Raw genomic sequence first — 13,803 nt, 5'->3', positions numbered from 1 at the left:
ACTTCACCAGAGAAAATGAATGCAAAAGCCAACTGCTGTATTCAGACAGGTATTATTGCCTCCTACTACTTCCCAATCAATGATTTTATGTATTAGACTCACTGTTGGCTTCCTGAACAGGTAATGTTTATAAATAGAAGCCAAGCAATTAACTGCAGTCAATAGGGTTTGCAATTAAGGAATGATTTGTAGGTATTGAGCTATTGAGATCACCTGCAACAGGGCATGGCATTAGGCATCCTCAGGGAGTGTGCTCCATGCAGCAGTTGTGCTGGGTGGTGATGTACTGGCCCTGCAGCCCCAGTCCCCCTTGTCAAACCTGCATGGGGATTTGTACTGCGAAGGCCTATGACAGCACAGGTGCTTACAATGGTGCTGATGGGAGCCATCTGTATGGCTTCTTGTTTAATTACAGCCTACTGAATGAGCAGTGAGTACAAATACCTCCAATGCAGGCACCTGTAGCTAAACATGAGCAAAGAGTGTGGGGGTAAAACAGAGAAGAAGGAGGGCTCATCACTGTAGTGTTTAGTGGTGGGCTCTTTTCTGTGTTATTCAGACTGCAACTTCAATATTTGCAGTTCTGTTGTTGATGGTGGTTTGCTGCTTTGGGAAAGAACCTGAAGTTTTGGTGAGTGTTTTTGATGTTTTTCTGTGCTGACTTCATGTGCTGACTTTAGCTGTTCCTTTACCTGTATTCTCTTACCCTTGTTATGCCTGAGCTTTTCTGTTCAAGGACTTTATTTTGTTTATTCCCTAAGGCAGCTAGCTAGCTGAAACATGTACCTTGTATTAGCTTTAGTAGTCTTCTTTACAGGCAGGTAGGGTTAAAGCTCCTTATCTGAGCATGGAATGGAACTGCAGAAGGAATGCACTTTCTGTTGCTTTCTTTAGGTACAAGGGCATGTTTAGGCAGGTATTGCAACCCTGGTTACCACAGGAAAACTTCTGCAAGGTGTGATGTGGAATCTTGGTGCATCTCTTAGCTCTGTATGTGTCATTAAGGTATGTCAGTGAAAGGGACTGTAGAAAGCAAGCTGCTTTCTGTGTGCTGCTATTTCTTGCTCCTCGGTTAAGTGAAGGCATCATCTTGGTTTTTCTCAGGATGTGAGTACACATGCACCAAATAAGTGACTCTCTCTGTCTTCTGTGCTTATGACTAAAGACTAGCCTATGTTGCAATGTTTTACCAGCTAGAATGGCAAAACAGTACCAGTGCTAACTTAAATGTCTGCAGTAGTAGCAGTGTGCAACTGATGTGTTCTATACTTTGCTTGGGTTTTTGTAAACAGAAGTGCTTAAATCCATCTGGAGGTGATGCCTTTCACCCCAGTGCATCTGCTGTTGTATCTAGTAGGTGCAACTAGAGTAGCAAAACTTGGTTTGGCCTCAATTCATGCCAGTGCTCTAGCCTGTAACTTATCTAGAAGATACTAATGTAAATTGTTATTGTTGGCTGGTGGTAGGTGTTAAACATTTTAGTTTGGAAAAGATAACATAGGAGGGCTTCTCTGAGTGATTGCTGCTTTGGAGGCAGAATATTGCCTTTTGATTCCCATTAAAAAATCAATGCTGTTACTTGCAAGTTATCTTCTGTATTGTCTGAGGACTGTAACAGAAGGTAGCTGGATAGTTTTTTAACAAAACAAACGTATTAGAGTCATAGATCAGCAGATGCTGCAGCTGTTTGCCTTGGGGGATGCAGTAAGAGCAGTATTCTCATGGGTAATTCTAGCTCAGATGCTTGAACTTCAGCTAGAAATAGTGTGCGTTGCTGTTGGAACAGAAGGCATTTTTATACACTGAAGGGATGATATGTAACACAACCCTAAAATCTGAATGTTTCCTGCCCTATCCTACTGTTTGAGGTGTTGATCCCACAGGAAGGTGTAGTACAAGTGTATAAAAAGTTATGCCTTTGTCGCTTCTAGACATGCATACTCGATGCTGGATGCACAGGAATGTGGGTTCAAATGTACTTGAAATGCAAGTAGTTGTAAAGTAAATAGCTTGTGGCACTGCATGCTGGTCTGTTCACAGAGGAAACCCACTGTGGGGGGCCAGGCTGTGCAACCAGTTAAGGCCTTTGTAGGACACCAAGAGAACTTCAAGGGCAAAGACCTGTAATCTAGCAGCTGAGGGAATGGGATGTTGTGATGGCACAAAAGCTGTGTGTAAGACATGTTGCTCTGCTGTTGAAATTGTCTCTGTGTGAAATAAGACAGCACCTGTAGGTAACTGGATCTAGGCAGAGGAATCAAGGCCAAAGTAGAATGGTTTATCTTGGAGTGTGTAAAGTAAATATGTAAACAGGAGGCAGTAGAGATTGTGGGGGAGACTGAAGCAACTCCTGCTGCAGGGTAGAACCTTGCAAGGCCACCTGCACTATATCAGTAATACTATGTAAAGGCTGAGACTGCGTGGGTAGCAATATCAGAAATGCCAGACTGCATGTAGCAAAATTAAGACCAATAGGGAAGGAGTAATTGGGGTGGATTACCTATTTAGGAGGAGACTAGTGGAAGGGGAGCAAGAGCATGGCAATAAAGTGGAACCTGGAATGAAAGAATGAAGGTGGGAGCAGCTGATTGTGGGAGCACAACCACCTGTGCATGGCAGTGAAGTCTGAAGATTGTGATGCTGGAGTGATGCTCCTTGGATGAGCTGCTGGACTCTCCATCAGGTCTATGTTGCAGAGATGTGCTGTGGGGGGGCAGACTTGGGTACTAAGTGGCGTGCGAGGGAATGGTGGCACCCCTGTAACTCAATAGCACTTTTGTGTGTTTTGTAAGAGTTGATTAGTAGTTTGGTAGTTGTGTGCAAAGTGATATAAATAACCATGAGGTGCTAGTGGTGTGGTAATGAAGGTGTTATCACTTGGCTGATATATTTGTGTGAGTGTCTCATAGAAGTTAGTCCCCTGACTGCCATCTGATCAACTGGGCAGAACTGCTAGTTGGGTTCAGGAGCTCCTGATTTGAGTTCATTGATACTGAGATCTCTTTGTGTGAATGGGGATGATGGATATGGAATGAACTCTTGAGTGAGAGAGTGTGTCTCTGCAGGCTGTGTTTCAAAATGGAAGGGATTACTGGGACTGAAGGCTATAAAGTACAGATTAATATATGCTCAAAGAAAGTAGTATCTGATACAGAGCTGTGTCTGGGAAGGGGTTTAAAGAAAGAAAATGGCCTTTTAGATCCTGAGACACAGGGCACTGAGATTCAAATCTCAGGTGAGGAAGACCTCTGATGCAAAGGGTGCTTGCGGTGGTTATTAGGATGATGAGACTGGTGGTGGAAGCTATAATAACACAGAAGTTGGGCTGTGCTGAAAGCAGGACAAGTCAAGAAAGCAGAGTTTGGAGTGTGTCCAGAATGTAGACCTTGGTGCAGCAGCCATCTGTGCCAAGGGAGAGGCTGAAGGGGTGATGGTGTCAGGCAGGGTGCTTTCCAGTGCTCTGCCTGCTGATGCAGTCACCCTGAGGTAACATTCACCATGTCATATTCTTGGCAGTGCAGCTGTTTCAGACCTACTGTGTTATTCAGCAGCTGCAGTGAGAGGAGGAGTGGCTGCTTCAAACCTCTCTGTCACCACCAAGTTCCATTTTGACTGCTATTTGAGCAGAGTTATGCAGGGGGTGGTTTTTAGATAGTCAAGTGAAGACTTGCTCTGTGATGACTAGGGCTTTTCCTCTTGCTTTGACCTCATACAGAGTCTGGGCTTTTCACAGACCTCAGAAATAGATGCCAGACCCAAACCAGATTTTAGTGCTATCTGGCGCTGCTGCTTTGAATAGCTGAAACAGATTCACTCCCCCTTTGAGGTGCCTATATAAGGGGTGACTGACTGTAATATGCATTAACTGCTATTTCTGCAGTTTCCAGTGCCAGTTGGAGCTCTTTTCTTTGTGGTCCACTAGTAAAAGCAGGGTGAGGACTGTCTTCTTCTGGCTGAAGAAGTTAAATCCTCCTTCTTGGCTGAGCTGAAGGGGTGTTCATGCAGCAAGAGCTGGGAGTGGTCCCAAGCCCACCTCTTGGAGAGGGAGTTGGTGTCTGAGGTTTTCTAGGCTGTCCATCACAAAAGGAGCTCTGGTAACAGCTGTCCTCATGGTATCTTTTCAGTTGGTTTGGGCAGCTGTAAGAATCTGGACACTGAAGTAGTTACTGATGGAAAGGTCCCCCCTGTGGTGTGGGGGGAAGTAGGGTCAGATCCCCAGTGTTGCTGGGGAATTCCTCAGACTGGGTAAATGGTGTGCGGAGGGGATGAAGCTGCTTGCAGGCTGTCTTCTGTGCCAGTTGTACCACTCAGAGGAGCAAACATGCTGCTTCCAGGCTGAAAAGCCTTATAGACCAGCCTTTTTTGCACTCTACAAAGCCTGCATAGTGGTACACTGCAGCTTGGGCTGTTCCTGGCTCCTCAGCTGTGCTCAAAGCTTAATCTTCTACTAGCTTCAGAGATGAATGGGTGAAGGAATGGGTCTGCTCTGGAGAACTGAGCTGCTTGTCCTGCTGCCAAGGTGAGGTGTCCCCCCCTCAGCTGCTGTGCTTGTCCAGCTCCTCACCCTGGGCACAAGTAGGAGCCAACTCCATCTGCTGCTTTGATCCCACCAAAATAGCTTTTCTATTTTCCCTTTCAGTAAAAACAGGCCTGTGTGGATTGGTGTGTTTCTCTTGTTTCTATTAATCTCTGCTTTTAATCTCTCTCAAAACCTTTCTGCCACGTAGCTTTGCTGCTCTTTATGGAGTCATTGCTTTCATTTGAAGTTCCTGCTCTTGTCTGAAAAGCCCTTTTCTTTCTTGTGGGCTGTTTTCAAGCTGCTTTCAGTATTAGTTATCTTCCTTTACATGTTACCACTAGACAGTACAAGGGATGGCAAATAGCCTCACCCTCTTTTTCTGAGAAGCAGAGGCTGTGTTCTCCTGCCTTGCCAGACTTTCCATCTACAAATATCTAAGAGGATCAGTGTAAGGAGACACTGGTGTGTAACCCGCTCCTGGTACACAGTGCCAGCTCTGCCTGCAGGAAGCAGGTTGTTGCTTTGTGCACTGTGACATGAATTGTACACAGAAACCTGTGACCATGGTGGCATTTGAGGTTCAAGTGTGAAACAGATTATTCCTCCTGCTCTCCTGCTGTGCTATCCCAGTGTGGGAGCTGGCAGGCTGCTGTGCTGGTCCAGGCTGTGCTCCGGGCCACTGGAGAGGGTGCAGTGTGTGAGCAGGAGTGGGGCAGAAACTTAATCTCAGCCCACCATGCAGCATCTCAGCCCACCATGCAGCATCTCTCTCTCTTTCTTGATGCTATAAGACCTTGTTTCTTCAAAGAGGTCAACCCTCCCCTTGGATTGTGGCAGACTTTAATAAATCAAGACCTGTTCCTTGCAGCCTTGGTTGCTACCGCTGGTAATTGGCTACTGCCTTGTGGCACCCTGTTGTACTAGGTGTGATGTAGTAATCTCTTGTGGAAGTATTTAACTCTTTGGAGTACTCTCCTGGGACATTGTGGGTTTGCCTTTTTCTTAGAGATTGCAGCAAAAACCTATGGAGCTGCTTTACCTTGAGGGAGCCAAAATGCTCCCATGATTAAGTGGCACTGGTGTGGGAAGCTGCTCCCATATGTAAAGATAAACTCCTGAAATGACCCAGCTATTGCACTTTCCTTGAATTCCTGTGTTGCTGCCAGGCACGTCTGGCTGAGGGAAAGCATCCCTTTTAGGAAGGCAGCCAGTGCCTCTGTCCTAAGGATCTTGCTGGCTGGGGAGGCTTGAAGCAGTTGTGTTGTAGTGTGTGGCTTTCTGTGCTACTCTCCCACCCCCCAAAGAAGTGCTTGGGGATCTTCTCCTGAGTGACTTTTTCCTAAAGACCCCAAACAGAGCCTGATTTTATGTTGGGAATAGTGGGAATGCAAGTGATAAGGAAAAATAAGAATCCTCTTTGTGATCTGCTCCCATGTGCTATTTCTAGCTACTTGGATGCTGTATGAGTGTGTCTGACTCTAGTTGTGGAAGACAAACCTTAGCTCGATGAGTATGTTCAGTTTTAACCTCTCTTCCAAAGCAGTCCTGGAAGCTTTGTTTTTTCCATGGGAGGCCTTTGCCAGGGCTTTGTCAGATGGCAACAGTTCTGCAGAGTCTGCTCAAAATGGGGAGACTAACTGGAAATAACTCATCATTTCTTCATCCCCTTGCTTAGGGGAAATGTTGCTTTTTCAGTACTTATCCCTGTACCTTTGGGAGTTGCTGCAGAGCAATGGCAACAGATCTGTGTGTTTTGTGGGATGGGGAGAGCAGGACAGAAGGAAAGCTAGAAAGAAGAGTCTGAAAGTTTGGGTGCTGGAACAGTGGAGAGGGAAAGGTGATCTAATGGGATCTCCCTATTTAGCAGCTGATCACAGGGCAATGGCAGGAGGCAAGAATAGTCTTAGTTGATTCTTTGAGTAAAGTAAGTGGGCATGTCCTTTCCTGTGGGCCCAATGCCTTTACAGTTGTGTTGGCTTTCAGTATGCTTCCCAAGGAAGCATCCAAACCATTCCAAGCTGCCAGCCTGACCCAAGGACACAGCTAACTTGAGTTGCTGCTTCAGGTGGACAGAAGACTTGGTGACACTTCTGAACTGTTGGCCTTGGTGAAAATTATCTCCAGACATGAGATACTTGTATGAAGTTTCACACTTAGATCCTGTGGCACACTGTGTACGTTGGACTGTGCTGCCCTGCAGTCAGGATCGTGTTAATCTCTCTCCTAGAGAATGTGCAGTCTGACATGTACTTGGATATTTACCCTTTCCTGTTTTCTGCAGCTCACAGTGGGCTTTGTGATCCATGACCAGGTCAACAGAAAGCTCCCTGGATCCGAAGCTAGCTTGGGTGACAGTAAAGCTTTACTGCCCTGAGACATGTCCAGCAAAACCATGTTTTTCTAATGCTAGCAAGTAATTTCTGCTGCTTTAGGTACTAAAAAAGCCATGACAGCATTAGACATTAACTAGTGGTAGATTCATCACCTGTAGTAACTGCGTAATGGAGTGGTGAAACAAAATCCGCTCTCTACTTGAGCTATCAAGTGTCCTGGCTGGTTTTGTGTTGCAAACATTGCTTGACTGCTCCATAGCAACTCTGTCTGGGTCAGCTGGCGCTGAAGCACACTTTTCTGGGCAGATCAAGTATTTTGGGAGCTGTGGTGTCAGCCTCCTTGACCTGCACCAAGACGCGTGAGGAGGGAGAGGCCCTGCCAGATGGCTGGGCATGGGTGAGGGAATTGCTCTGGCAAGCCTGGGAAGAGTCTGAAGTATCATGTTCTCACCAAGCAGAGATGAGGATCTCATTTCAGCTGGCTGTGACCCTCTTGTGAGTTTTCTCTCCTCTTTATTTGGTGCCTGGCTTCTCATTCAGCTCCGGCCAAGTGGGATTGAACCCTCTTCCAGCAAGGTTAAAACTGCTGGAAAGGCTTGAAGGCAGAGGCTGCCTTGTTTCTTATTGGGTTGATCTGTTGTTACTTCTTGCTGGCAACCACAGCTCCAGTGTGCAGGCTGGCGAGGCTTGGTTCCCAGGCACAGTGTGCTGCCTGTCCAGCCACCCTTTTGGTCTGTGCCACCAAGGAGCTGGTGTATTGGGTTGGCTGGCTCTGGGACCAGGGAGGCATTTAGCAGAACTAAAGCTTTAAGGACCATTTTGCCCTTTTCTGCTCAGGTACCAGGTAATGATATGGTGATGCTTCAGAAGGCAAAGCAGAGCTTGAAACTGGAGCAGGAGTAGAAAGCAGATGGTAGCCTGAGGAAGTAAGTCAGCCCTCCAGTTGCTCCTGAAGAGCTGGGGGGATTGAGCTGTTGGATGCTTGCTTCCAAAGCCAGGGCAGCCTCTGGCTGCTGGCACTGGAGAAACAGAAGGAGGTAAAGAGGAAGGAGAGACTGGGGGATGGAAAATAAAGTAAGTTCTCAAGGGGTACCACTAGGTAATGTTGGTGTCTGGGGTTGTTTTGCTTAAGTATCTGGCTTTTGATGCCTTCTGGCCATCAGATGGCCCTACAGAAGAACACCTTCCTGGCAAACCCTGTTTTCCCTGAAGCACTGCCTGCTCTCACTTCCCAGTGGGCATTTGACAGGACCAGGCAAGCTGGTACTGGTGCTCTCAAAACCCTCTACCCTATATGCATGGATTTGTCACACTGCAGTTCAGCTCTGTATTCTCTACCAGGGCTTTGCTCTACCTGTGGTCTCCCAAAACCTGCTCTGGGAGCTGAAGCAAGCCTAAAGGTTAATGATAGGCACTGGTGTAATGGTGGGGTAAACAATGTTGTCAGCCTCTGGGAGCACGAGGCTGCAGCTCTGGAGGGGCAGGGCAGGAGCCTTGTTCCTCCTGCATACCAAAGTCTTATTGTAACACACCTGATGCTTCAGAGCAGTGCTGTGCCCTGCAAGCCAGGAGCTGGGATTTATCCCCTTGTGCTTGTGAAGGTAAGCTTCTCTTGGGGCAGTCCTGAGAGCTCTGGTGCTTGGGCACAGGGGAGAGCTCAGTGCTGGGGAGCAGCAGGGACTGGGCAGCATCAGGCAGCCAGAGCCCCAGCACAGAGCCAAAGCTTACCCTGATGAGTTGCACTCTCCCTCTGGGGCTGTGAAGTGCTGTCTACACTATGTCTGCTGTCAACACCCTCCTCTGGGGTGATCTGCTTCCAGGGACATGTCTGCACTTCTGTGGTCAGGCATGTGACAATGCTGCCCTGGAGCACTCCCAGCCCTGCTTTATGCTCATCTCATTCTTCCCCTTACCTCTTCAGTTTGCTTCTTCTTGTGGGCAATCCTGCCTGGCTGAGCCACCAGCTTGTTCCCCTTATCTTTTCCCAGTGCAAAATCAAAGCAATTAATAGTGCTTGGGCTGTCTTGGTGCTGGAACCTGAGCGATTGAGATGGCCTGTCACCCTTCTGCAACTGCAGGGCAGACCTGTGAGCACTGATGCAGGGTGTAACGGTAGATGGGCCATCTGTAGCTTTGGAGCAAGAGCTGGTGATCAACTACATGGGAGAACAGCTTCTCCAAGGCTGTTCTAAACAGGCATGAAGCAGGAGGGGGGCAAGCTGGGCTTGTGTTTCCACTCAATGGCTGCAATAGCTATGTGCTCTGGACAGACCACTTGCTCTGAAACACAAAGGGCCCATGGAAGTGATCCTGTGGCTCTCAGTAGGGATGCAGGGCTGAACTGGATTAAAAGAGGCACTGAGACTGGTTTTTAAGAAGAGATAATTTTATTCCATTTACCCACCTCACGCTGCTATTGACATACAATATCCCCCTGGATTTCTGTGGTGGCTCTAAGCAAGTTAGGCAGGCAAGATGTGAGGGAGCTAGTTAATGGTGTCCTCTCAACAAAGGTATAAGGAGATGCGCTCAAACGGTGTGGTGGAGCTGCAGGAGGCTCAGCTCTAAACCTTTTCTGAGCAGTCAGGCAAATTTGGGAAGAGATGTTTGGGAGCCCTCAAGCCTAGAGAAGAGCCCAGCCCTATCCTTGCCTGGCGAGTGCCTGAGCTAGGCTCTGTTGTAAGATGGGCTAAGTGCAGGAAATACCACAGTATCTGCTCTCCTCCTTCCCAACCTGCTAGTGAGCTGGGGAGACCTCAGTCAAACCTCTTCACCTGTACTTGATGTACCTGGCAGCCATTTCAGCCTCTTTTCTTTTTTTGTAATGGCTCTAAATGAAGTAAGTTGTAAAGTTTTCTTTTCCTCCTGTTTGAGGAGGTGATGGTTATGATGGGCTTTGGCTGCTAGACTACAAGTCTGGTTTAAGGGTACTGCCTGGTCTTGTCTAAATACTTTAGTGCTGTTTCCTTGTGCAGGGATAGACTTGGAGCTCTGCGCACATGGCAAAAACAGGCTTGAGCTAGTGTAGATTATGAACCTCGAGGGACAGGAACAACCTCCATTGTGCAGTACCCAGCCTTGCTTGTGGCAGGCAGGTTATTAGGAGACTGCCAAATTTGCTGTTAGGCTGGGGGAAAGCACAGAGCTGAGGGATGAATTTCACCATCTTGGTAACACTTGAGAGACAAGTCTATAGTTAAGGTTGAAGCAAAAAGAGCCTAAAGGATCTAAACTGGGGGGTTGAGGGGGAATGGGGACAACAACTTGCTGGCTTAGTTCTGTGCATGGACTTTTCCTGTCTCTGGTAGCAAAGTTTCTTAAAAACCCAATGCTATGTACAGCTTTCCTTCCTGCCCTTGGGGAGAGGATAATGAGTCATGGGAGGACATTGCTTAATGCCCTGGAGGATGCTTGGATTGTCTGGTGAGGGCAGGCTAGGAACAAATCCAGCTGTGGGTCAGGGTTTCTCAAGGTAAATGCACACTGAAATGTGAATGCTAAGTAGTGAGACTGCAGTGAGATGCTTTTACGTGAGAATTTCGTCAGAGGAAATGTAGATGCAGCTGGATTTTGCTCTAGAAACAAAGAGCAGGCGCAGCTCTTGTTTGCTGATCATATTAGAAACGCTTTGGGAGGATGGGGAGAGAGTCAAGGACAGTTGAAACTTGCTTTTTTTTGGTTGAGGCTCTTGCTGTCTGGGCAAGGACATGAAGTGATTGTAGCAGGGCTGGGCTGTGTCCTCTTTCCTCTTAGCTGAAAAACAAAGAATGCATCTTCCACTGCTTGCCTTCCCCATTTGTATGCCTGCTCAAGGGTCTCCAGCTTCTTGCAGCCTGTCTTTTGCTGCTTCCCAGCAGTGCAGATGTGTCACAATGATGTGAGGCCATCTATTCTGCCCACAGTGGTTGTGCCACTGGTTCACACTCTTTTAACTGTGAGATGTGGGTGGGTTGAATGAGAGGTCCTGCTGAGCAGCTATCAGGCAGTCACTGGCAATATAGCTCTGCTTCTTCTTGACGTGTTACTGCCCTGCAAGCTGCAGATGCAGGGAGCATCTTTTATTAGCTGGTATCTTTGCAGTGCTGCTAAGCAAATCTCCTTATTCAGCCTGGTTCTGGAATGTATATAACCAATGTAAATTGTTTCTCTTCCCCTCACAGCTTTTGAGACTCTGCAACTGTTCTGAAGAAACATCCCTTGTGTAAAACCCCAGCTCCCTGTACCATGTACCAGTCTGGCTTTGTGCCACGGGAGTATTACCCAGCCATGACCGCACCTTCTGCTTACACCTACCCACCACTGCGGACTGGGAGAGCAGGAGACATGACCACCCCTGTGATGTTCCCTCCCATCCACATGCATAACTTCTACAGCCGCCCCATCACCTTTGTGGTGGACCAGACCAGCCACCCTGACTATGAGGGAGGTCAGGTGGAGTATCACCATCTCTATGGTGCCTCCCGTCCCTACTTCCATCCATACTATGCCTGGCAGTTTGCTCCCATGGTCCCTGTCCCTCTCTACCATCCTTATGCAAACTATAATCCCTATGCTGCCTACCAGAGGTCAGATCAGTATCGTGACACATGGCCAGAAGGCTTCACAATGAGAGGAGAGCTTCAATGGGGGAAGCTTGCAAAGGTGTTTGGACCAAGGAAAGATCTCCCAGCATTTGTGAAGGATGATCTCCGGAGGGTTTATGGCACCTACCCACGTACCAGTGTCTCCATTACCTACAGGAAAGGGGAGTTCTTGGTGAAGGGGGACCCCCAGGTAGGAGAGCAGGAATATGCAGTGGAAAAGAAAGTCGTCCAGCAGGCTGTGACCCCCAGTGCCAGTGAAGCAGATGACAGCAGTGAGGACCGGAACAGTAAGAAGAAAAAGAAACAAAGACACTGATATAGTCAATCACCCAATGCTTCAGAGCCCTTGTGGAAATCAGTTGGCAGCTGTTCTTGGTGCAGCTGGCAAGTAGCACAAGCAATGAATGCCACCACCCCTGTTGGCTTTTAACTGCTCCCCATCCTTCACAAGCTTATGGCAACTTTACCCTGTTTGCACAGTGCCTGCCCTATAAAGAAACCACATGGCACTTGTCTGTCAGATCAGCTCTTTGGTTCTGGCTTTGAAATGAGTGTTTGATTTCCACTGGTTGGTTGTATGGTCACAGTCTGGTGGGGGGAATCTCCAGGCAGCAGCCCTTCATCAGAAAACTTCAGCCTCTTCCTGTCCCATGCAAGGGAATGTCCTGGAAGCTGGCTCTTTTCCTGGCACTCAATAGGATCAAAGTGGGATTTCTTCCAGGTTGGGGGCAGTGCAAGTCCCAGAGGAAAAAGGGGTTCTTGAACACTGTAAAGAGCAAATATTTGCATGTCTTGTCACTGCTGTTTATGACCATTCCATTGTACTTAATCACTGTGTAATGCCTGTGTGCAGCATTCCCTTACATGCTGGCAGAAGATCCTGGTGTCCCCATCCTCTGGGGGTGCTTGGTTCTCCTGGCCACATGTCCTTGTTGAAATCACTGCAGAGACCCTCCTCTGGGTCTCACTCAGCTCTGGTTAGAGATGCTGGCTCTCCAGTGAGGTTACTGGAGTTGTGAACCACAGCACTTTCACAGCTCGGTCTCTTGGAAGGGTGGATTTCAGAGTAGTGCTTGAAGGCTGGAGAGCTGTGTGGGGCTGGGTCTGACTTGTAAACCTCTTTACCTTTTAAATGATTATAAATAATAAAAATCTCAAAAGCAGATGTTTCTATTCCTGGTTTTTAGCTGCCTGGCAGCAGCCTCTCCTGTGAACAACCTGCAAGTTGGTGTGACACCCTTTCACAGAGTTAGGGATGGGTCTGACATTGCTCTTGCCCAGCTATGGTGGTTATTTTGCTTGCTCTGTTTGGCAGTACCCTGCCTTGCCCCAGTTTGTTGCCCGACAGTTTCATCTTTGGGGACCAGTAGGGGCTTTCTGGAGTGTACAGGGGAAATGGGAGGTCTGTTCTGTCCCCTTGTAACCTCTCCCCTGACATGCCACATGGGTGAAAGGCCTAATAATACAGGAGGGAACTGTGCTTCTGGTCTGCAAAGCAGAGAGCCTGTGAGGGTGAGCTTAGCTCTTGGAGGGTCTGAATTGCTATAAGATCAAAGCAAGTGGATTTTCTAAAAATTAATGCAACAGTTTGTCTCATTAACTATCTGAATTTCCCCTTCCCCCATCAGCTTCTTGGAAATGGATTAATTCTGCTGCCAGATAAAGCTGCAAGAGGGCTGAACCAGAAAAACTGCTGCAGAAACCTCAGACCAAACTGAAGCTGTTTAGCTGTGTTGCAAGAGTGGCTGCAAGACTTGTTGAATGGGCTGGAAAAGGCCTCCACTAATAACTGGTGGCTGATCAACTACACCTTTGGTTACCCAGCATAGGAAAACAGCAGTAATTCCTGTCTCTTTATCTCCCTTGGCAAAGCAGAGCATCTTGCCCAGGTGGAGATGTGCAGTCAGATGTTCTCTGTCCTAGTCTGCAGCTGTATTGCTGCAGCATAGCATTACAGGGTGTTGCACTCCCTTCCAGCAGCAGCAACTGCTCCCACAGGCAGTAGTGTTGCATCAGCAGTTTGTGCATCGGATCCTTGTGCAGGCAGTGCAGTGCTCTGGTGGGGTGCTGGAAGCAGCTTTTCCCCCATCCTCTGTGTCTGGTTCAGGGCACAGACTGGGCTATCAGCTGCATGCTGCCTGCCATGAGAAGGGTGTTGGGAAGGGGCTGCTTTAGCTGGGATCCTGGAGCAGATGCAAACCAGCTCTTCCAGGTGAGATGAGGGGAACATGGGATCTGCCCTATGGTGATGAACAGGTGCTATGTAACTTACCAGGACCTGTATAATCTATCCTAAAAGCCACTTCTCCAGCCAATAAATGCCTGTGCAGCTTTGCACTGTGTTACAGTGGACATCTCTGGAGCCTGT

General features: G+C 47.9%; 1 protein-coding gene across 4 annotated transcripts; it reads left to right on the top strand.

Annotated features, from left to right (window-relative positions):
• The first annotated feature begins 478 nt into the window (after positions 1–478).
• C4H10orf95 (chromosome 4 C10orf95 homolog) lies at positions 479–12,600 on the top strand. Of its 4 annotated transcripts, none has more exons than XM_031053880.2 (2): positions 479–631; positions 11,013–12,600. In XM_031053880.2, the coding sequence occupies exon 2, from the start codon at positions 11,077–11,079 to the stop codon at positions 11,749–11,751; it is 675 nt and encodes a 224-aa protein (XP_030909740.2). In that variant the 5' UTR covers positions 479–631; positions 11,013–11,076; the 3' UTR covers positions 11,752–12,600. The 4 variants fall into 4 exon arrangements, with proteins under 4 accessions (XP_030909740.2, XP_030909741.2, XP_033918389.1 ...); XM_031053881.2 differs by lacking the exon at positions 479–631 and adding an exon at positions 1,023–1,107; XM_034062498.1 differs by lacking the exon at positions 479–631 and adding an exon at positions 2,663–2,683.
• Positions 12,601–13,803: the final 1,203 nt, after the last annotated feature.

Source organism: Melopsittacus undulatus, chromosome 4 (genome assembly GCF_012275295.1).
Source record: "Melopsittacus undulatus isolate bMelUnd1 chromosome 4, bMelUnd1.mat.Z, whole genome shotgun sequence".
Taxonomy (NCBI): domain Eukaryota; kingdom Metazoa; phylum Chordata; class Aves; order Psittaciformes; family Psittaculidae; genus Melopsittacus; species Melopsittacus undulatus.
The sequence above is the reverse complement of the archived record's forward strand: the minus strand, read 5'-3'. Positions and strand labels throughout refer to the sequence as shown.

What these genes read in the sequence shown, in the direction of transcription:
- C4H10orf95 (XM_031053880.2), top strand. Translation starts at nt 11,077, where the DNA reads ATGTACCAGTCTGGCTTTGTGCCACGGGAGTATTACCCAGCCATGACC.